Source organism: Xiphias gladius, chromosome 7 (assembly GCF_016859285.1).
Source record: "Xiphias gladius isolate SHS-SW01 ecotype Sanya breed wild chromosome 7, ASM1685928v1, whole genome shotgun sequence".
Taxonomy (NCBI): domain Eukaryota; kingdom Metazoa; phylum Chordata; class Actinopteri; order Istiophoriformes; family Xiphiidae; genus Xiphias; species Xiphias gladius.
The window spans coordinates 17,373,153-17,397,195 of record NC_053406.1 but is presented as its reverse complement, the minus strand read 5'-3'; the positions used below and the strand labels follow the sequence as shown (position 1 = coordinate 17,397,195).

At 42.8% G+C, this 24,043-nt stretch overlaps 1 protein-coding gene across 1 annotated transcript; it reads right to left on the bottom strand.

Annotated features, from left to right (window-relative positions):
* Nucleotides 1-324: 324 nt before the first annotated feature.
* On the bottom strand, nt 325-23,911 carry LOC120792463 (SH2B adapter protein 2). Its single transcript, XM_040131653.1, has 9 exons — nt 23,711-23,911; nt 11,594-12,542; nt 7,294-7,395; nt 6,977-7,068; nt 6,559-6,659; nt 6,296-6,457; nt 5,958-6,160; nt 5,114-5,288; nt 325-3,357 (listed from the first exon to the last, which is right to left on the bottom strand). The coding sequence occupies exons 2-9, from the start codon at nt 12,509-12,511 to the stop codon at nt 3,035-3,037; spliced, it is 2,076 nt and encodes a 691-aa protein (XP_039987587.1). The 5' UTR covers nt 12,512-12,542; nt 23,711-23,911; the 3' UTR covers nt 325-3,034.
* Between the last annotated feature and the right edge of the window lie 132 nt (nt 23,912-24,043).

Below are 24,043 nucleotides of genomic sequence, written 5' to 3'. Positions count from 1 at the left end.
AGCTGTCGGATACATGTATGGACGCGGAACCAGTAACGACTCGAAGTGTGTTTGCATCAGGGCCTAACTATGCAACATAGGCTGACTGTGTTTTATTTAACACACCCTGGAACTACAGAAAAACCAAATGACATGTCACGTTTCACACTTCTATTGTTCACACGGTGAATGAATAGAGAGACAGCTATATTTCTACAGGGCGATGGCTGTGTGCAACACACTGCTCTTGACCTTCCTGAGCCCTTAATCGCCAACATTTCAGCCTGAACCCCCCCCCCAAGACTGCGGCGTTAATGGCTGAATAACTGCAGAATTTGCGCAATAGTTTGTTCACATTTTATTCACAGAAATATAAAGTAGTATGTCAAGTACATCACTTTGTACAAAATTGCACAGACTCTTCAAAACTCAGTCAGACAACAGAAGATTTAGCTTTAAGAAGTGTTAAGAAAATAAAAGGGAGACACAAGCAAATCTGTGATAGGTGAGATGGACTGTGGCGACTGACAGGTTCTACTGAGGATGTTTCATCAAGAAGAAGAAAATCAGTTGTACATAAATAAGACTCAATAGGAAAAATGTAATTTACAACGGCTGAGAAATAAATATGCTTCAAAAATAGGATTCAAATTGGCACATGAACTGCTCCGTCCGTCCCACGACTGAACTTGAACCTTCACCTTCGAAGCTAAATGGCCATGCTTGACATATTCATATGCTTGATATGTTTATTCCGACTGAACAAAAGTGTTGCATACGTTTGAAATACAGGAGCTGCTTGCTGCCTGCCTGCCTGCAATGATTTGAAGGGTGTGTGTGTGTGTGTGTTTATGTTTTCAGACGTATCTAATGGGTTTTGAAGGAAAAATTTCAACATTTTGGGAATTTCGATTATTTGTCTTCTTGCTGAGAGATGGATAGGGAGATTAATGCCACACTAACGTGGGTACGGTAAATAGGAAGCTACCGCTTGCAGCTGGCTAATTTAGCCTGGCTCTCTCTAAAAGTAATAAAATCCACCTACTAGCGTCTCTAAAGCTCACTAATTAACATATTATGTCTTGTTTGTTTAATTAGTGCAAAAATGAAAGTGTAGTCACCGTTTTACGAGGCGATTCATACAAGGGAGTCTCCGCTGGCTGCCTAGCAACTGGTCCCAACCAAGGGCTGGTCTTGCACATAACCCCCCATTAAATAGGGATTTGTCATTTTTACGGACTAAACAAATTAGATACATCGTAACTAGTGAGCTTTAGAGGAGCCGGTGGACGGATTTTGTTGACTGTGAAACAGAGCCAGGCTAGCTGACTCCACTGTTCCACTCTGTATGCTAATCTAGGGTAAATTAGCCGGCTGCCGGCAGCATAGCTTCATATTTGTTACAGACATGAGAGTGGTATCAATGTTCACGTTTAATCATTTAATTTAAGCGTATTTTCCAAAATGTCTAACTTTTCCTTTAAGAGGATATTTTAACTGATATTTTGTATTACAATAAATATTTAGGTGTCAGTTCTTACAGTAACAAATATTTTGGTTGTGTGAAAATTAGGCTTTCTTTTGATTTATTACCAAAAAAACCCGCCTAATCTCAGTACTGTGTAAGCATAAAGTACTTCTTTTCTATTCAAGCATGGCCATCTAGTACCCCTTTATTTTACAAACTGTACCGTTCCAGTACACACCCACAGGTTCACCTGCAGGCTGCACAAACAGTACTAGATACTGTAACCCCTCTGAAAAACAAGTCCCAAGTTCCTCCCTCTGCTGGATTTGGTATAATAATATTTTCAAGGCATTACTTAAAAGTGAACTCCAATATTAACAGTATATCTAATCTACATGTTATCGATATGATGAGCTTGAATACAGAACCAGCACCAGACGGAGGGAGCCTGGAGGGAAACCATGTTTTAGAAACACATTTGTAGCACACAGATCATTGAAAAACATTTGGACTCTAATACACCACCACACACTCATAGAAATAACCAAATATGACGCCAAAATGGGAGCCACCCTGCCATATTTGAAAAGACTGAACTTGTGTTGTTCATCTTCCATTTCAACATTTTGAAACTGATCTGTAACACAACATATGACCCCCTGTGTGTAAGTTGCAGCCACCAATAAAACTGAGAACGAAACCATTTCAGTATTCAGAGATATGCGTGTTCAGTATGTTTTAAGCAGAAACTGACAGTAAAATAACCACCTGCATTTAATTTTTGGGCTGTTGTGATAATGTCAACAACATCCTCCTAATCACTATAGGCAACAGTCCGTTCAAATCCAAGGTAATTGTCAGGCACTAAGACCCTTTAGGCTGTACACGTTTATGAAAAACATCTCCGAGCTAACACACACCCATGATTGCTGTACTGATGTTAGTTTAGAGCAGAGACCCAGAGCAGGACTTTGTAGGGAAACCCCGCAGGGACAGCGAGGATATCCGGGACAGACTCAGAGCAGCTTTACAAACATTAATGGGATGCTCTCGGGAGCTCGGTGGAGCTCTGAAGGGAGGGACTGTTTCTTCGGGGTCATTTCAAACTCTCAGTCCTTCAGCGGGATAGTGACACAGGGAACTGTGGGCAAGGGTGAACAGGAAGTGGTCAGAAGAGGTGAATCAAAGCCACGTGACTCCACTGGATGACATCTTTCTTTCTCCGCCTACACTTATCTTCTCCATTCCATATTCTACATCTAGGTCTAATCTCCCTCTCCATCTCAACCTCTCCTTGTCTACCTGTTGCCCTCTGTATGTCTTTTTACTCACATCCTTGACAACGGAGTCTGAAACAATGAGCTTGAGGGATTTATCAGCGTCAACACATGGCTCGGTATGATCTCACCTCCTTTTTCAAATCAGAGAAACAGGAAATTGCCTTGAAACAAAAACACAGAATCAAAACAATGGGTGATCCAGTGATTTGGACCATTTTCATCATTAGCAGAGCGTCCCATGTCACCTCCATCTTTCTGCATCTCATCCAGTCCGGAAAATACACGACTGAACCCTGCCCTGCGTGGTTTAGTAGAAAGAGTACTGGTTCTCCACAGCTCGGGCCCTGCGAGTCCCATCAGCGTCGTGGTAGTCCTCAGATGCACCACTAGAAGCCTCCAGCAGGCGCTCAGAGCTGTTGCTCCGGCTCTGTAATCCTCCTCCAGTACCTGGGTCACTGCGGGAGAGGGAGGGAAGGGTGGTGGGTGACGAGGAGGTGCTTGAGGAAAGCGGCGTTTCAGGAGGAGGCCCTGCAGGCGCTGTGATTCCAGAAGGGTGGAGGGATGGCTGGGCTGAATCTATCCGGCAGCCGGCTTCCCTGGGTGGGGTGAGGACTGGAGGCACGGTCACATCTGTAGCAGATTGTGAGAAGAAGAAAGAAATTATTTTAATAGAAAGACACGTTAATTATAGAGATTAATCAGTTCTGCTGATAATTGTTGGTTTCAACTGGAGATCTGTGACCAAAAAACTCCTTCAGAGTTAAAACAGGCAGTGTGGTCCTCCTTTATTATCCTTTCACTTGGTGGTCAATAACACCGACAACACTGGTGCCAAAGACATGCCTGACCAGTGTATCAATAAAGCCTTATACGCCCTGAATCAACCCCTCACTCTAGGAGCATGTGAGTGAGTGCACGAGTGTGTGTACGTCCAGCATTTGGGGAAACAGAGGGCCTCTTTGTGACCACCAGGGTGGGTTGGGGCCGGAGTCTCGGCCTGCATGCAAAACTCCTGTGGTATAATCGCCCCCTCACTCTCCTGCACAGGAGGACATTCATCCCATGCCAGGAGAGCGGAGGGCAGTAGCAGTGTTAGTATGGAGGAGGAGGAGGGGGGGGGGCGGGTTCAGTGAGTTTTAGCACTGCTTCCTCCGTCTGTGAGGACAAACCTCTGCTATCCATCAACACATCTAACTTTCTGGAAGTTTCTTATCGTACTCCATTATTCTTTGGTGACCTAAGAAGCTATTGTCAAGATGAGACAATTGTTTCTTTGAAACCACCGGCAAATAGTTTCCAAGCTCTGCAAGTCAGAAGCGACTGTGTATGGGACAACTGAGGAAGTTACAAGATGTCGGGAAACGCTTAAACCTGGCGAAGTGGTAGCACATCTATAGATGAGCCATAATATCAGTTACATATTAATTTATAGATAAACATAAGCTAACATTAGCCCCAACAAGCTACCGGTCAAACCAGAGCTAGTAAGGCTGTGGCAGCAAAACCCCTGAATGGACTGAATTGAGTAAGGGTATGTTTTATTTCTCATGAAGTCAACCTTTCATTTTTTGAGAGGGAGGATGTGTTATGCTTGAAGTGATTGAGAAACAGTGTCTCCATTTTATAGTTTGCCCACCTGAGAGCACTGACAAATTTATTTTTCAGCTACAAAATTTCCCACTCAGAAAAAAAAGTTTGTTCTTTGTGTTTATGTCAAAAACTGACTATCTTACCTTTCTTTTTAACTCTCACATATCAATATATGGCCTAAAAAATCCAGGATCAGCTGGGCCATAGTAATGGGAAACTCACTGAAAATATCCTAAAATCATAAAATTTAAATAAGGAATAGGTTTAAGCAAAATGACCAGGCCTTTTTCTCAGCAGAGATTTTGACTTGACTCATAGTAGGAAAATCACAGGTGTTACTAAAAACATTAATGATGGCTCTGTTCTAATCAAATGTCCCAGTCAAGCCATGAGAGCTAAATCTTTAGTTTTATTTTTGTGTGGGTGTGTACACACTGTGCTTGACTGACATCCTCCTCACTCTCCTGTAAGTTTTCTTGCACCTGTGTTAGGTCAGGAGAACTCACAGCTTTGCCATTCTTATCAGTGCAAGGACTTTGGTGACATCAGGTAGTTTCCTGCATAGCTGCACCCAACAACGTGTGCAGAGGTCTAATCGGCCAGAATATTTTAATGCACCCACGCGAGTGTGCAGGCAGCTTGACTGAGTCCAAACGGTTTGACCTCTGCAGCATGCCTGCTATTAATAAAGCACTAATTAAGCATCTTATTAGGATCTGAGAAAGTGCCGAGCAGTATGAATGACTTTAAGTTTATATGTGATGTGTGAGCAGTTTTAAGTCTGTGTGTTGCTTACCTGTGGCGGAGCTTCGCTGCACTTGTACATAGGAGCGCAATGTGATGTCGGCTGAGCCTCCAGATTCGAGGGGGATGGGGTGGGCGTGGAAGTGTCTCAACATGTCCGACACAGTGTGGAACCACAAGTGGTGGACGTGGCACTGCCCGTTCTCATTCACCGACAAGCGCAAATGCTGGGAGCGAAAAGGAATGGAGTGTTGGGGAGACAGGAAAGCGACAGCGGAGAGAAAAGTTTGGGATTCAAAGGAAATGAAGGAAAGGTAGATGGCAAAAGAGAAGGTAGGGAAAGAAAGAGAGCAAAAACAGAAAGACAGATAATTGCAGTGTGAGACACAGAGAACATCTGAAACAGAAAGACCAAGACAGAGGTCAGGACATTATCTGAGAGGTGTCTCGCTGTGGGAGCAGAGCTACAAGAATTCCAAGGCTGACACCAGAGGAAGAGGCGGCAGCTGACACTTCCTCAACACTGCCGGCTGGCAGGATGTGATGCGCGGGGATCGTGTTACATAAGAGAACACAATACATTGACTTCACTGCATCTTTTCCAAGGCCTGAGCAACCTGGTCTGCTGTGAGCTTGAGTGGTCTCAAATGTCAAGAGAACAAGCCAGTGTGTGAATTTAACACTGCTGCAGAGGAAGACTGTAGCTGGCCGGAAATTTGACATTTTCTAAACTAAATTAAATATATAAACTAAGAAAAAACATCAATACATTTACAAATAATTAAAATACTAGTTGCACCACTAATCTACGTGTACTAAACACATTAACAATCCCCTTTCTCTGAGTTAATTTAGACATAACATAATTCTGTGCCTCTTCCCTGTAATCGTCTCACCTTGGCTTTTCCCTGGAAGTTGAAGGTAAGGACGTACTCGCCCGGCCGTGTTTCGCTCTGACGAATCACAAAGAGCCCATGGCTCCTGGCCCCGCCTGCAAGCACCAGCTGAGCTGCACGCACGCGAGACAGCGTGCCATGGAACCACGGGTAACCCACCAAGCTGGCATCGCCCTCTGAGTCTTTCGCTCCTTCACTGCCACCTGAGCAGAGTCATACACATATCCATGTTTTTTTTCTCTATCTGTAATCCTTTTGTGTTTATTATCATGTTTATGGGCATTCGTCAGCTTGGAAATTGATTATCTGGAGAGAAAAGCAAATGTATGTGTTATTACCAGCAGAAGAGTTGGAGCCCTGGGCCTCTGGGGACTGGAGGAAGCGCTCTAAAGGCATGTGAGAGGGGTGCTGGGTGAAGGGGGGTTCCCTGCAACGGACTGAGGGGGCGCTGTAATGCTCCGCTGCTGTAGGACATGACCTCTCCGGAGCACGATACACACCTAAACATGTTTTTGTGTATTTACATATTTGTCTGGATCAAAAGATTTGATTGTTGTGTAACAGTGGGTGCTGCAAAAAAATGAGAAGAGTCTTTGCTCACCCTCAGACAGCAGCTCACAGCTGCAAGAGGCCACCATGGAGCAGTCTTTGGAGGCCTGACCGTGAGGACAGGACGCCAGCTCGATATCATCGCCGCTGTCACTGTTCACAAGCAGGCAGGTCAGGAGAACCGCAGGAACGTAACATACAACTCTACACACATCCTCATTCTACAAACATGGACACAAATAATCATTCTGTTTACGTCCTGAGCTGCTCCGCCTAACATCCACTAACACAGGAAACTGAGGAGGAATGTCATTGGTGCAAGCTCGCCCATGTTTGTGCTCAAGCAACCTGTCAAAAACTCCACTAATTTGATGATTAATGACTGTGTGTGTTACCCCCCACACCCCAAATCCACCCTTTCCCCTTCTCTCCATCTTCAACCAATAGCAAATATTTATTTGGTGGTTTACCCCGGGTCTGTGCAGTCCTGGATGTCAGCAACCCAGGAGTTTTTCTGCAGCGAGTCAATGGTTTCCAGGATGTACTCTCCCCCGTTTTCCACCTGTGGAAGCAGCCAAACCCTGCGATCACACACTGAGCTCTGTTCAAAGGACCACACCAGGGCACGAGACAGGGCAAATCTCAGCAAAAGACATGGGCTAGTTCATTTTCCAGCATCCTGTTTTTTCATAAAACTCTCATCAGAAAATGGGTTATTCCCATTAAGCATTTCAACTAATGCAGGTGCAGCTGTTTAAATGTAGCTGTAGGTTTGTGTAGTTCCTACTTTAAGAACAAAGGTGTTGTCCTTGTCAGGCATCTCCAGCGGCATGGTGGTCCTCACTTCCACGATGGCTGATAGAGGGATGCTCACTTTGGGCTTTGAGGACTAGAACCAAATGCAAACAGACACATAAAAGCTCATATTAACTACAGTGTGACTTTTTTACCAGGACATCGTCAGGTGAGCATTTGCAACCATAATATGTTGCACTTTACAGCAGTGGTTCCCAACTGCTTAGTCGGGACTTACACAAGGTCCTAAGATAAATTCTGTCACACCACAGTATGTTTATGTTTTATTTTTCTCTAATGTTTGCTTTTTCGTACTGTGTGGTAAGAGAGGGAATAGAACTAATATAGTAATACGGTACAGTTTTGCATCAAACAGCCATTAAAATTAATCAAATTAAACAACTGAAAAAGGGAAAATCTTGGTTTGAACTGGGGTTGGAAGTAGAGTATGTTTTATATTAAAGAATCACATGCCAACAACATTGTGAAACCCTCTTTTAGATGACCAGAGACAATAAACATGAGTGTGCTGACTGGTGCTTGCAGATCACAGTGGACTGATACACATTTAATATGGTAACAACATATTTTTTTTATTATTTATTCTCTAGAAAAAGAAAAAAAAGCATCACTCTTTAGTGGTATCACCAAAGTTAAATGAAATCCTTCAGGAGGCAACTACACCACTTGTAAAACTTTATATTTTACTACAAAAAAGCCCTACATAGAGCTTAAAGTGGTACAGGTTTAAATACCACCTCTTTTTATTTAGTACGTCTTTGGTGTAAAACACAAACAACTTCTCCCAAACTATTGGTACAGTTTTAGCAATAATAAACTACACCTCCTGTCTCATGAGTTTAAATAACTCATTCAAATAAAATAAAACCAACATTAAGAGAGCAGGGAAGAGTTTACAAAAAATCGCATGATCTGCAAAGATAATTCTACAGCTCTGTTTTTATGCAGTCTCTTATTTCTCACTGCGTTTCTCTGTGATTATTCCTGTTGACTGACTAACAAACATAAAACACGAAGAGTTTACAAGAGGGCGAACACGGAAAACAGCCTGGCCCCAGTTTGCCCTCTGCAGAGAGTTGCATCCAGACGATAATCTTAACAGATCCAAAGAGTGTGTTTGAGGCGGTTACTTGTGTGTGTGTGTGTGTGTGTGTGTACGTATTTATTTCTGTGTGTGTCAGGAGAGGCAGCGCAAGAAGGAGGCTGACTGATGGTCTGGCAGAGGCTTATCAGCTGATCTGTCTGGAGTAACACTGTTCCCATCTCGATCTGCCTCTGCAGCTGGCTGTCGTCCACACACACGATGCTTTTCTCCAGATCAAATGTCATAAACCACTTCCTGTATTAAACCATTTGACCATTTCCTGTACCTCTCTACTGTGGCCAGCACAAGCCCAATGTCAGCATTTGGTTTGCACAGTCCAGTATGAGCCAGTGCACATGACACGATACATTTGTAGACAGTGTTAACTGTGGAAAAAAGGAGAATTCCACCTTCGGTGTGTTAACATCAATCTTTCTGTTTTGTGGTGAACTTTCTTTTTGATAAAAACCTAAAGGGTTGTTGCACCCAAATGAAAAAAATTATATTTTATCACTTACTTCTAATGGTATCTAGCCACACAGATTGTTCTGTTTTTATTTGTCCAGTTGCCTACAGTATGTACACAGTGAGCAACATTAGCATTAATATGAAGTTAAGTTTGTGTCCACCTGATGAATGTAAGTTTAAAATTCACTCTCTTCTTTTGTTTTTGATGTCCATCAACTCATGAGGGAAATAGCTAGCCTTTTAGCTGCTAAATGCTCCACTATGATCACCTGCTAGTTGCCAACTTTGTCCCTCTCCTCTTTGGTGCTGGACAGGTAGCGTAGAGTTGGTTTTTAGAGCTTTTTTTGTTTTTGTTTTTTTTGCTCAAATCAGCTGCCTGCTGCGCCTGGAAACTACACTGATGAGAGCTGTGAGAATGAACCAATACTATAAAGCTTTGGGACATAAAAGAAAAACAATGTGGTTAAAACATGCTGTGGAGTTTGGTAAAGCAGAGGGGAACGGAATATATTATTTGATATATTGTTGATATGAAAATATTGATTAGCGCAGCTTTAAACTTTATATTTCAATGCAAATGAGCTGGAAATCTGGGAAGCTATCTATCTCATATAAAACCAAAACTATCTGCATGATTAGATACCACTAGATGTAAGCAAGAAAATCTACCCTTTAGATAGATTCTTATTTGAAGGAATTTCTTTTTGAACTGGTATAGTGATGAGACTAAAAAACTACCTTTGAAGAGACCATCTTTAAAAAGAAAAAACTGTAGAAACAACAAAGCCACAAAATTTCCCTATCACTCAGAAAAGTAACTGTTTGGTTGTTGTGGACACTCAATACTGTGTTTCTCCATTCATGAAGGAGAGTGCGAGCTCTGACGCAAACATTTCGTTCACAGCGAATACTGGATATTGAGTTGAGAAAGTGACTTCTTTTCCTTTTATAAATAATGTAACATTCAGGATTGTCAAAACATATTTTTACTTAAAGCTGTCTGATGTTATAACAGGATAACAAACAATTCCTCTGATGTTACTGGCATGTTACTCTGGGTGGCGTGAACCAGAGGCCTGCTGCTTTGTTATAACGCGGGCAGTTAGCAGGCTGCCGTGTGCTGTCTCTGCCACAAAGAGCAGCCGCCAGATTGATGACCTTGAAAGGGATGGAGCCAGAGCCAGTCAGCCAGGAGCAGGCAGGAGTGAGATTTTATGGGTCAGTTTATCTTTCGGACATTGTTGACTCTGCACTGTTATGATTTGTAAGACCTGAATAGGACAGCAGTGATAAAACAACTCGGAGAGCGTCTGTGGGGCAGGCCTGTCAAGATGTGTGTGTGAGATCCTCAAGGCTGTAACGGTTGCTCTGAAGCCTCTCCTAATCTCAGCCCAGTCCGTGGCTGCTAATAATTTTCCCACGTGTGGACATTAATAGAACATAACAGATGAAACTGCTAAAGCACAATTATTAAGTTTCATTTTATATGTTCCCCTTATGGCTCTCACTGAGTTTGGCAGAGTTTCTGAGTGACTCACATAACTATTTCGGTTCCTGTTTTCAGTTTGTCCTCGCAGCCAGTTTGATGCAAGAAGAAAGACGAGAAACAGATCGATACTCATTTTTTGCAAATGAAAGGGAAACTTTATGATCCCTTACTCTTATAGAAATCAATGCAACAGCTTCCTCTCTCTCTCACGCAATCTCCGTTTTTTTGCAACCAGTGACCCCCCCCCCCTCCGTCTGCCTCCCACCTGTCCCTACCCCTCTCCCACTCTCTGCACTCTTATCCCCACATTCCCACCAGCCATGATCAAAGGACAGTGGCAGATTTACACACACTCAGCTGCACAGCCTCATGGCCCTCTTAAGGTCAGGGGCAATGATCTGGAAATCCCATACAGACAAATGTGAAGTGTGCATGCATGCATGCAGACTTTGTGTGTGTGTGTGTGCGTGCGTGCGTGCGTGCGTGCGTGCGTGCGTGCGTGCGTGTGTGTGTGTGTCTGGTTGGACTTCAGGCTGTCTCTTTTGGGGTCAGAGGGGTTGGATTATCAGGCTTAATTTATATCTGAGATCCATGTAGAGATACAACTAATGATTATTTTCATTATTCTTGTTTCAACTAATCTTTAAGTTGAGTCTTCAATTAGACTGCTTTTAAACAGTGGCTGGGCAAAATGACTTCCTCACTAAACCTTGAAAAAATCTGCAGGTATTTGCTATGATAGACCAAGCTATGGTGAAAAGTTCAACAAGTTTGGGACCATTTTTTTGGTAGTGTGGATGAAGACATGGACGTGGACAAAAAACAATTGTGAAAAAACGCTGACTTACCTGCATCTTACTTTTTTCCTTAAGGACTGTGAAAGCCATTGGGGAATAAGTTAATAACTTGATCACTACCTGTATTTTTATTTGTTTGTTTTCATTTTTGTTGGGTTTTTTGGATGGGTGGAAAAATCTAGTGTTTGATGCACGGGATGTAAAAGCGTTGAAAGAAATAAAATTCTAAAAGGTAAAAAAAGGTAGGTGAAAAAAACAAAAATCCCAAACCCAAAGATATTTAATTTACAATGATATGAAACAGAGAAAAGCAACAAAACCTCACATCTGAACAGCCAATGTTTAATAATTAAAAAAAATTAGACGTGAAATGATTAGTTCATTAATTGATTATTAATCAACTGCTCCTCCATGTCTGTGTGTGTTTGCGTACCTTGGGTGGTACGTAGAACTCCAGCAGGAACCTCTCCCCTCCTTCCTCCCTCTTCGCCTTCCTCAGCAGCAGGCGGCACTTCTGCCACTGTGCTGCGCCCATACAGTTTGTGTCATCAGCCACCATGTACCTCAGTGCTCCCTCCCTCTGGATTTCCAGCAGCTCAGCCTTGTGGCCCTGGGAACCCCTGGGAAGCCGCAGCTTTTGGGACCACTTCTCTCCCCCTGCAGTCTCGCCCCCTCCTCCTCCTCCTCCTCCCCCGTTAGCCTTTCTGGCTCCAGAGGGAGCGTCGGGCTCAGGGGAGGCCCGTCGGTGCCACATCTCCTTCACCCCGTCCACCACACACAGGCTCATGTTCCTCAGGGAGAAGCCCTTCTTGAAGCGAGCTTTTGGGTGACTGACCGACACGTCCTCTGAGCTGCGGGACTGTCCCAGAGCAGAAACTTTGTGGGCTGGCTGGGAGCCTCGGGAGGCAGTGGTGCCATTGCCTCCGCCATCTATCCCGCCCCCTCCGCTGTCCATACTGTCCAGGGATTCACTTGAAGCCCCGGCGTCCTTGCGTCTCTGGTAGAGGTCGTGACCGTAGGACAGTGGGCAGCCCTGGATTCCCAGGAAAGGAACAATGCTGTACTTGGGTGCCGCGTTGGAGCCGTCCTCCCCCGGCGAGGTCGCTTGGTTCTCCCGGGCCTGGGTCAGCGCTGCAGAGAAGCACTCCAGGAAGTGGTGGGCAAAGTGCTGTGAGAAGCTGGCATCTGCCCCGGGCGAGTCGTAGCACGGGTTCTCTGACAGGAAGCGCTGGAACTTGTCAGCAAAGTCTGCAGCCGAGGCTCGAGCATGAAGCTCACAGAACTCTCGCCAGTCAGGTAGTGGGCACGAGGAGGAGAGCTCCGGGCTACCGGGCACCACCGCTCCGTTCATCACTGGGCCATGCCAACCCACCAAGGAGAGGCTGGAGAGGAGGAAGAGGAGCACAGTTTTATTACAGTGAATATTTGTGTAACTCCTGGCTTTGGATCAGTATTACAACAGTTGCGGAACAGCCCGCATGTGTGATGTTGCAAAGAATAAAAGATATGTGAATGAAACAGACTTTAAGCCAGCTTGTGTCTGTCATTACAATATTTATATCATGGTGAAAAATGAAGTCCTTGTATACAGATTATCTGTGACGAGTGCTTGTCAGTAAAAAATTGCAAATGTTTGACTTTTTCCTTTATTTTTATGTCAAAATTATTTTGTTCCACATTAAAATTCCCTCCAATCTTAACTCTTCCAACATCAAGTCATATATAGAAAAAGAACTGTACTTTTAAGGTGACAACCAGGACCGTCGCCAGGACATCAAGAGTCCAAAACTTACTCATTAATTAACTGTTCAGTTTTTTCCAATATGTAGTTGTCAGATCTTTGGAAAACCCTGTATCTCCAAACCTTTTTATGAGCTAAGAAAAACAGACCTGTTTTCAGCTTTGTGACAATACATTTTCAGGTAATCCAATGTGTTATTAAATGGTTTACTTGGCCTGAGAAGTTGGAGTATTTCTCAACCCATTAATAAAACACTTTAAGGTTATCTGAAATGTTTAAATCACTAAATTTGGAGATACAAGGGTTTCATTGGATTGACTCTCCACACTGCCAGGAAATAATGAATCTTATATTTATTTAATGGCCTTAAAGTACTAAAAACGAAATATGCTGATTCCAAAAAGCATGGGAATGTAGAATACAAACTCCCTCCTGGTCAAAAAATCTGCCCCTAGTTCTCCTAAAGTTTCTGATGCCATGACCTCAGTGTCCTCAGTGGCAGCTGAGCCCTGGTGACAACAAGCACAAACAACATCCTATTTCACTGTGGTGGGAATTAATTTACTTTGAGGGGGCCAACATCTGTGACAGCTCAAGATTATGCACAGGACTGGAATGTCATTGAAGGTTTGAAAACAAAATGACTCATCCACAGATTCGATGTGACAACAGATCAGAAAGAAATCAGGCAGAGAGCTGGGGTCTCCATCAGTTAGCAGTTGATGGTTTCTGACAAGCACCGATAAGATTATGTGAATTATCTGTCAGAGCAGGTTAACAGCAACTTGGACTAAACACAAACTGAGTGTATGGCTCCTCTTTATATCCCGTCTACCTCACTCACCGTTGTTTTCTAAATAATTTTTGAGGCCACAGTTGGTCTTCTCCACTCATCCTTTCATTCCTCTGCTCCTCAGCACGTGTGTGTGTGTGTGTGTGTGTGTGTGTGTGTGTGTGTGTGTGTCTGTTTGTATGACTCAGTCCTCACCTCTGCCTCCCTCTCTGATCTGAGCAGTGCCAAACCACATCACATCACTGATAAAACTCTTTGCATTCTGGTCTGCGGTGGGGCTCCAACCAGAGCAGTTTTCAACCCCTTCATCTCTCTCTGTCTCTCCCTCTGCCTCAGCACATCAGTGACTAATACAGCATCAGTGAATAGCGTCAACCAATCAAACACATGTTGATTTGATTATTGTTGTCTGTAAATCACGCAGATAAAAGGATAGCGTCTGAGTGGGCAGGCTGGGCGACATACGCACGGGGATGAAACTGAACTCTTAAACCAAATCGCGCATACATTGGCACTGCGGAGGTAACTGGAATTTCTCTTGCAAGCAGCTTTATTGTCCTTTTCAAAAGCATCAGTGTGGGACGTCTTTTCATAAAGGATTAGTGCAAAAAAACTCTCCCCTTGAATTAAGTCTGACACACACATTCAACTACAAGCCACTCTCTCTCTTTCTCAGTCCCTCTTCCTTTCCCTCTCCCACAGATCTGAATGAAAGAATGTGCCAGATTAGAGAGAGGATATGATAAGGGAAAGTACACAGGAGTGCTAGCTCTTTGAAGGGCCATCTACTAGCTCATCTCGCAGAGATAGAAAATCTCGGATGCTGAGACTTGATGTCAGAATTTCAGAGGAATGCTATGACGGATAGAGACACTAGAAAGTAAAGGAAAGGGTGGTATTAGAGAATAATACTAATAAATCTGCATGGATGTCCCAGAGGAATCTTTAATGCCAATACTGTGGCCATTTAGCCTCATTTCACTTCTTTACTTCATATGGTGTGCAGATGTGGGTGGTTGGGGGGTCTCAAATTAAGCTGTTTTGATTGGCGCATAACATTTCTGAGATTCTCTAAGAACTTGGGCTGGCTGAACAGTGAAGGAACTGGGATAAGCAGCACTGCATTTTCGTTGTTTTCTCCCATGTTCTAACTCCCGGGCTGACGCCCCAAAGGTCCCGAAATGGGAGCGCTTTCATAACCTGCCATCAGGTGACAGGCACACATCTTTACAGGTTTCAGAGATGTTGGGCGCAGAGAGATGATTGAGGGGTTCAATTTTGTGACTATGTTCTCATATATAAGAGACGGAAAGAAAGAAAGAAAGAAAGACAGAAAAAGAAAGACCACTTTCTAATAAAGCACCCTTTATAAAGGGTTGTAACTTATTATAAAACATTGGTAACAACAACTCTTGGGTTTCCAAGTTATAGAAATGACCCTTTGATTGGTTGGACAGTTTGATCGCTGTGAAAGCAAATACAGCTTAGGAATTGAACCTAATGAGCAGCTGAATACCTAATCACAAAGTTTAAGTGCCACCAAATCTATGGCATAGAAGTATTTGTACATTGAAAACCAACCATCTGAATTTATGTGGTTTGAATTTTTGGGGTAATTTACAGATGGTATCAAGTTGCACAAATTCAATTTCCCCTTACTGGATCTAAAAATTACAGTCAAGTCAAAAATCAAGTGGCTTAAAGGAATAGTTGGACATTTTGTTAAATAATGCTTTTTGCTTTCTTGTTGAGAGTTAGATACCACTCCCATGTCTGTAGAGTTAATATGAAGCTACAGCCAGCGGCCAGTTAGCTTAGTTTAGCACAAAGACTAGAAACAAGGGGGAATAGCTAGCCTGGTTCTGTCCAAATGTAAAAAAAATATGCCTTCCAGCACTTCGTAAACTCACTAATTAACATGTTATAGCTCGTTTGTCTAATCTGTACAAAAACTGAAACTGAAACTGAAATTTAGACACAAAAATTCTGGATCAAAAATTCAAAGCAATCGAGCCTGAATGGAATCGCCTCTGTCCTGTCAGTCTATGTTCTTTCAGTCACATAATCTAAGACGAAAAATTGCTTGAATCCCCATACACAAGAACTTTCTATCTGAATTTGTGAACCTGAAAAATAAAAAACAAGTTTTTGACATTTCTAAACTTGAAAATGGTGACTGGAAATTTCAAAAAATGGAATTCAACCACACAAATTCAGACAAAAGGTAAAATACTTAAAGGCTATAAATTCAGTGGTATTTAAATTTTAGTGTTCAGTCGAGATTAGGTATTCTGTTGCTTATAAAATTCAAATGATTATGGTCCCTTTTGGCTTCCATAGCTTACTTACCTTCTGGAAAAGAGCTGCAGAGCATCTGGACCCAATATCCATTTCATAATAACTTATTAGCATTTATGGTGGAAAACTAGATTAATAAAGACACCTGTATTAATGACTTATTAGCATTTATAACTGCAGACTTTATGGTTTATTAAAAAGTGCATTCATGAATGGATTACCAACATTTATAGCTGCTTTGTCACTATATAGGAAGCAAAAACATAAACTAAATGGATTTTTCAAAAACTGGCAAGTCAAATTTGTTCTTAATAAAGGTTAACAACTGATCTATAAAGCATTAGAAAATGTTTTAAAAACTATTAATAAAGCTGTTAGTTACAACATGTATACCTTAGATAAAGAGTGCCTTATTAGAAAGTGGTACCGAGTTGATAAATGTATGGAACTAAAGGTAAAATCACTTTCCATTTTCATTCATGAATCTATCGCTTCATCCATCCATCCATTCATTCCTTCAAGCCACACAAGATTTGTAAGTTAAACTGCTTATCACCAAGTTTTTGTAAATAACTATCATGCTCCCCTTGTATGTGTGTGTTTGTTTGTGTGTGTGTGTGTGTGTGTGTGTGTGTGTGTGTGTGTGTGTGTGTGTGTGTGTGTGTGTGTGTGTGTGTGTGCTGGATGTAAGGAAGTCAATATCCATTCAGCTATTTAAAAACCTGCACTGGGCCAACTTTCCACTCATTCAGCAGAAAAACAACAGCACAGAGCGAGGTCCATTTCTCAAGCTCCTGCCCTTCCGCAAAGATGAGGATGTGCCTCTTTCAAGGATACAGAACTGACTGCATGTCGCGCCCACACACACACACACACACACACACACACACACACACACACACACACACACACACACACACACACACACACACACATTCACACACCGAGTCAGCATGAAACTCAAGCCATGAGACGCTGGAGGAAGTGGACAGCATTACGGTTTTCTGAGGCTCAGCAGACTGAAGCAGGCTACATACTGCAAAGCACACAGGGGTATAAACCCAAACTGACTGGCATAGACAGTGAAAAGAAAACTGGTGTGTGGGGAATGAATGAAAGAGCAAGCTACGGACGACAAAAGAGGAGGAGAGAGGGGCAGTGGTGGAGTTGGTGGGTTGTATTAAGAACTATTTTGAAGTACGTGTATTCAGGTTTATGCTACATTATACATCCGCTCGACTACATTTCAAAGTGAAACATTTTACTTTTTAGTACACATTATTTGAGAATAGTTAAGTTAAAAAGACATATAATAAGCTTATATAATACAACATATTGTTAAAGATTTATGGCTTGTTACCCCTTTTAATATTCAACTAATTTGCGACTAGGGATGTGTGCAATTAGTCGACTGATTGATTAAATGACACTACCCCAGCTAGTTGGAACCAGAAATACTAGTCGGTTAATGTAATTATTAATAGTTAATTGTATTTCACTCAGTTCACAAAAAAACAAAGATTAGAGAAAAGTAAAAAAATAAATAAAAATGAAAACGGATTTCTGTAGCAGAACTTCTCAATATCTTCTCGTTACCCCCCAGATTTAACCAGTATTAACTATCTAATATCATGCATAATACATCAGTCACACTAGAAAGATTACTGCAGATCGAGCACTTTTACTTTTTATGCTTTAAAACTGCAACAACTGATTTTTTGGCCATTTGGGGGTGGCGGAGACAAGTTGCAAACATAATATTAGTATATTTTCACCTTTAAGTTGATATGGTGAACTTGTTAGCAAATCAGCTGCTTATTTACACATTCAGCAGATATGAAGAAACATTATCATTCCTTTGGACCCATGTTTCTAATCACCTAACGAGTCCAATATTAGCGTCTAGCGTCTCTCTTTTTAGCACTATTTTTGGTCTCTACCAACTCCTAAGGTAAACATCTGGCTCTTTAGCTGCAAAATGCTCCATTGTGTTCACCAGCTAGTCGCTAAAACTTTCAGCCGCAGCAGGCAGCTGTTTAACAAAAAAAAACAAACAAAAAAAGCATATTTAAACCCACGAGACACTACCTGCTCAACACCAAACATCGGTGGTGAGCAGGTAGTGTCCTGTGGGTTACAGGCACTTTAAGTAAATCTCAGTCTCGACACTTCTGTGTTTTTACTTTAGTAGAATTTTGAATGAGGGAGTTTTAATTCTAATTGAGTATTTTTACATTCCTGCATTGGTACTTTTACTTAAGTAAAGGATATGAGTACTTCTTCAACCACTGGAGGGGGGCATGTTTTTGCTCTATAGGCCAGCTGCTAAAACAATCAGTGAGTGTGTGGAGGTGGAAGAGACAAGGGGAGCATAAAGAAAGGGAGACACAGTGTAGGACCCCAAACTCCCCTCGGTCCTTTTTATTTATTTTTTGGTTCAGGTCCATCAAGGGGAGTCGAGGGGAATCTAAAATGTTTACCTCAATCCGTTGGGCCTCAAGAGCCTTTCTCCTTCCTGTATCTCTTCCCTATCTGTTGTAAAAATCTACCACAATCTACCCCCACCCCTTTACCCAGGGGAGCAGGGCTGATATCTCTGTCAGATGGCTGGGAGTTCTGTCTGTAATAGTAAACTGACTGGGGAGGAGAGGAAAGAGACATTACTGTGCAGGGAGAAGCGATCAACTGCAGCCTGCAAAACACATCGCATAAGATCCGGTCACTTGGTGTACTTTGTGCGGCCCTCACAGGACTGAACTGTGGAGAGCCAGGAATTACATATGCCTGATTTACACTGTGGTGTTCTGGACAGTAAAACAGAGCTACCGAGGAAATGATATTCTGGCCAAGAATAACGGATGTACAAGGATTTGTGTTTTTAAAGCTGCGTGTACACATACCTCCGTGTACTTATAGAGATAAACACTCTACATGTAGTTTAACAGACTCCTCTTTTCTAACACATACTTCGCTGCATGTGGTTTCATGCCAGCAGTACGCCCTCACTGACTGGCTGATGAGGATGATTGGTGATGTTGTGCTCCAACCCCAGGGGAGTTTGGGCCCAGCCATGTTTTCTAAGATTAGCCTGCGCAGCACAGCACACAGCTGGCAGCACAGTGAGTACAGTACAGCGCTGTACATAAACATTTTCAAACTTTACATGAATCCATTAATTACATGCTCCTATTTAAGATGTAAATACTGCAGCAGATAGATGTGGACTGAGGACATTTCAGGACATGTAGTCTGTCAAGGTTGTCAAGCGCGCTGGATACGGATCGAGTGGAGGAAAAAAAAAAAACGCTACTGTATTTTTGTTGGGTTCATAATGTGTCCATGCATGTCCAAGTATTAATGTAAAGCGTGTATAATACGAAGAGCTGAAATGATTAGTCAATTATTATTTGATGATTGATTTTGACCGACCAACAGTCCAATACCAGAGATATTCCATCATAAATGATATAAAACTGAGAAAAGTAGAAAATCCAGAAACAGTTGAGAAAAAACAGATGAGAGTGTGAGAGTTAGATTTGATCTTACTGTTGGGTTATTTACCCAAACTAAAATATGACATGCTTCTGAACTGTTATACTCCAGCTCTTTTTAAACCTGCATGTCACCATTTGTTTCAGATTATTAATAATAGGTGGATCCTGTGCAGTGGTGAATGTCATATGCACATCATTTTGTACAACTAACGATAAATTTATGACGGTTTCTAAAGTAAAACTATTGCTTGTTGTGTTTAAAACAGGGTCAGAATAAAAATATTTTAGCTTGGGTACAGTAACCGTAATATATATACAAATAACACTAACACTGCGTCAAAACAACTCACTTGTAGTGGCTAAAGTTAAACCAGTTTTCCATCTGTTCTATATTGACGTATAATATGTGACATACACAATCCGGGCTAATGACAGAACCTAGGACGAAAATTACGACTCCATTTGAAACACAAGAAGCAGGTGACAGAGATGCATATATCGACATGAACATGATGTCTGTTTTGTTTTGTTGACTTGCTGAAGGAGGACGGAAACAAAAGCAGACGCTGACAAAGCAGGGAAGTCCCACCGACAAAAACTGACTCACCTGAAGAAGCCAAAGGACAGATTATCGCAGCAGACATCCAGGTGCGTGTGTGGGTGTGTGTGAAGATGCCAAGAATGAAAGAAGGAAACTATGTAAACCAGTTTCATTACTGAGTAAAAAAAAAACAAAAAAAAAACAAAACAAAAAAAAAAGACTGATGATAGTAGTGGAAGGAAAAGCAGAGGAGATGAAGACACAAGATAAAAATCCCAGGAGGGAGAGACTGGAGATGGAGAGATAAATGAGGGATGAGGGTCAGATGCTGTAGAAGGAGAAAGAGCAGAAATAGGGGTCGGCAGTAATAGACCCCCATCTTCACCCACATCTGTCCACTTCAGAGCATCCGGCCAGTGACCTTTAACCCATGCTCTGATAACCTCGTCCCTCCCACATACGACTGAATGTTGCCTGGAGAGTTTCCATCAGTCCCAGAGTGACACAGGACCACCAGAGAGTAGGGTGTCTACGTCGCCTGTGAGACGGGAGGGCGGCCGTCCACGAAGACAGACATAATGAAAGGTTTAGAGTCCCGATTCAGACTCTGATACGCCCAGCTACGTAAAGCTACCAGTGTGTGAGTGTGCAGACCCAGACAGATGCAACCAGAGATAGCAAACCAGACACGCTGAGGAGATGGAGCGGCGAGGCTATCCTGATAACCATACTGTAACAGCACACAGACAATGGAGCAGTGCTCAGCAGGCTGTGTGATGCTCGTAGGTGGCAAGGCCTCATCACTCAGATATTAAACACATTAATTAGTGTGTCCTCCACCAGCAGCCTCTCCTCGCTTTCTCTCTCTCTCTCTCCTGCTCTCTCTCTCGTAGTTTCTCTGGCAAGCAGTGATAATGTAAATATTGAGTGAGCTCAGGCCTCCATATGGCGGCCAGTGATAAAGGACAGAGTGCGTGGGAGATGCACATACCGCCACTGACTTCCATTTCCTGTCTCTCACCCACCAGGTCTAACTAATTTCACAGATGACCAAAGGCCTCTCACAGAGACATGTGTGTGTGAGCAGCAAGTGTGTCTCTTACTGGACTAGATGGGTTTTGAATTCGGTCCCAGAGTGAAGCTGATGTAAAAAAAAAAAAATAGCCTGATGACGGTACCAACAGGGGGCGGATACAACAGCATTTACACCTCAATACACTCAATCAATTACCACGTATCTGATTAACTTAGACCAAAACATCATGAATTATTAAACGTAGCAGCGGTAGGAGAGACCATGTGCAGGAGTTTTTTCATTCCTATTCAAGTTGTGCCTTCCTTCCGACGCACTTGTCACATATGTAGGTGTGCAGAGACTTTTTTCAATATTTTTAGTCTTTAGTAATTTCCCAAAAAGAGTGAACAGTGTTTGAAAATGAAAAAAAAATTGTGAAAAATGCGCGTCACAAGTTCCCAGAGCCGAAGGACAAGTCGTCAGATTGCTCGTTTTGCCCGAGTCAAAAACCCCAAGTAACTTGATACAAACCAGAGAAAAGCTGGTTTGGTTTCTATCAACTGATTGTTTCAGCGCTGCCTCCAGGATGTACTAAATCCAATACCTTTGTAATAAATGACAACTAACAATTATTTTCATTATTGTTTCAGCTCTATAATAAATAGTTTGTGAGTATTACGCAGTTCCCCTCTCACTGAGGCGATGCCCGATAGGGGTTGATTCAGCTATGCAAGAGGCATTTTTTGTTTTTCGTGGAGATTGCATTGCATTGGCATTGGATCGCATGATACTATAAAGTGTTGTGGTCATTTTGTCCACTCCCTGCAGAATATATCAGTACCACAGCCTAGCCTGGGTAGTATGCATCTCTTGGCTCGGGTCAAGAGTGAAAAGCAAAACTTTCAGTGAAAGAATCTTTGTAAAATTTGATTTTACTTGAATATTACAACAACATCCCTATTACATTATTACAGACTTTAGTTATAGAAAATTGGTGAATAAATTCTACATAATAAGCACCTAACATTGGTGAATTTACTATAAAATCACAGTGCACAGTATCAAAGATGCGATATGACCTCATTGGAGTATTATCAGAATATTATAGTGATGCAAAGACCTATATGAAGGATTTTTTGTGACGGATTGGATTGCATTTTAATCTATACTACTAGATATTTCTACTCTAGGGTGTTTTGTTATTCTGTCCGTCCTACGTACAATATATAGTCGACCCTGGGTAGTGTAACATCACTTTGCTGGGATCAGCTCTGGATAACCCAAGTTTCAGTCGGTGTTTTGTAAATTCGCTGTAAAATGTTACACATTCCTATTAGAATATAAGACCATTTAGATGTAGAACAATGGAAATAAATACTATACAACAAACCCCTGCCTTTCATTAGGTATAGAATCACAACATAGTGTCAGAGATGCAATGTGGCCTCATAGGAGTATTATCAGAATATTACAGTGATGTAAAGACCTACAGCATATGCCATATCTTATTGCGGTGTTGTATGGGATTGCATTATACTGTAAAGTGTTGTTGTTTTTCTGTCCACCCCCTGCAGAGCACATCTACCTACCGTAAGAGCCTGGGTCAGCTCTGAAAAGCTTAACTTTTAGTGAAGGATTTCGTGCTTCTTTGTAAAAAATTTGTTCATAGAGGGACGCTGCCGTTGCATTACAAAAAAAAACAAAAAAAAAACAACCACATCTGAATAAGAATATTATGAAAATGAGCCATAGAATAAGGACAATAGTAAGCCACTTCCTTCGATCAGGTCACTGTGAAATCACAGCATAGGGTCAGAGAGGCAGTGTAGCCTCATATGAGTATTATTAGAATGATACAGTGATGTAAAGGCCTACAAAACAGCATCCTGTTGAAATCCTTCTTATTAAGCTTCATATTAACTGACTGCCTCGTGTAGCCTATAAAAAGGATACATGAGAGAAAGTCAATAGCAGGCCTAAATCAGGCCTGCTGCAGGGCCCGGAGAGCCTATTTAAAGCCACGAGTCGATCGGTGTTCAGGCTGCGTACTGGACTTCATGAATGGGAATCGGCAGCAGACTCCTGCTGAATGGCTGACAGACCCAGGTCCAGAAAGGAGGCGGTGAATGGGCGCCTGCGTGCATTGATAATGGATCATCTCGACCGGGCCTGCACATCCCGTCAGATCCCATCAGATCACATCACACGGAGACCCCTGAGTCTTGAGGTGGCTGACCAGACTTTACTCCCTCAAGGCTATTAAATGGATTATGAGAAAAGCCCCTTTGCCCCCCCCCCCGACCCCAAAGTCCAGCAAGCCTCATCCACAGTCTCTGCGCTCAACACCTGAGACGGACCGCTATCACCAGCCGCCTGCACTTGTTCTCTGCCATCACAAACCCTTTCTTAACGCAGGATTCGTCTCGGAGGCTGACTCTGGGGATGGAGCGGGGCTTAAGACCAGAACACGGCAGCCTCGTCTCCTCCTCAGCGCCTGCAGGACTCTTGTTGTTGTTGTTGTTGTCGTCCCCGGCAAACCGCGGTGCCGATGCCTTTCTCGCCTCGGCGTCGGCACATTATTAACAGGCTTTCGCGAAAATCTGTCTCATCATGCGCGTCAGGATGGTCCGGGCGCGCTAAACACGAAACACGACGCGGCGGCTCTCACCTCAATGCAGGACTGCTTTCATGGCGCTGGGGTCTCCGAGACGAGCCTGGCTCTGCGGTGAAGATGTTCACTTTTCAGGGTCAAACATGGTTTGTCCCTCTCTCTCTCCGGTTTAGACGCGCTCGCAGCCGCTCGGCTCTCCCTCCATCTCTGCGCTCGGAGCACTGTGCGAGCTGCACCTTCTGCTCCGCTGCCCACGGACCAGGGACGAGCCAGAGGGAGTCAGAGGAAAGTGCTACTTCCGGACTGTACTTTCAGCGTAAAGCGCCAAGCTGCTGGGCACACGAGTGGCCCCTAAATGCTTACTGTTTTGGGCCCCAGAGTGAGATGTTG

Excerpts from the sequence above, each read along its gene's own strand:
- LOC120792463 (XM_040131653.1), bottom strand. The coding sequence starts at position 12,511 with ATGAACGGAGCGGTGGTGCCCGGTAGCCCGGAGCTCTCCTCCTCGTGC. Across the intron at positions 7,396-11,593 it reads AGTTCTACGTACCACCCAAG|TCCTCAAAGCCCAAAGTGAG; the intron begins GTACGCAAACAC and ends ATTTGGTTCTAG. Across the intron at positions 6,161-6,295 it reads GGGCTCCAACTCTTCTGCTG|GTGGCAGTGAAGGAGCGAAA; the intron begins GTAATAACACAT and ends GACTCTGCTCAG.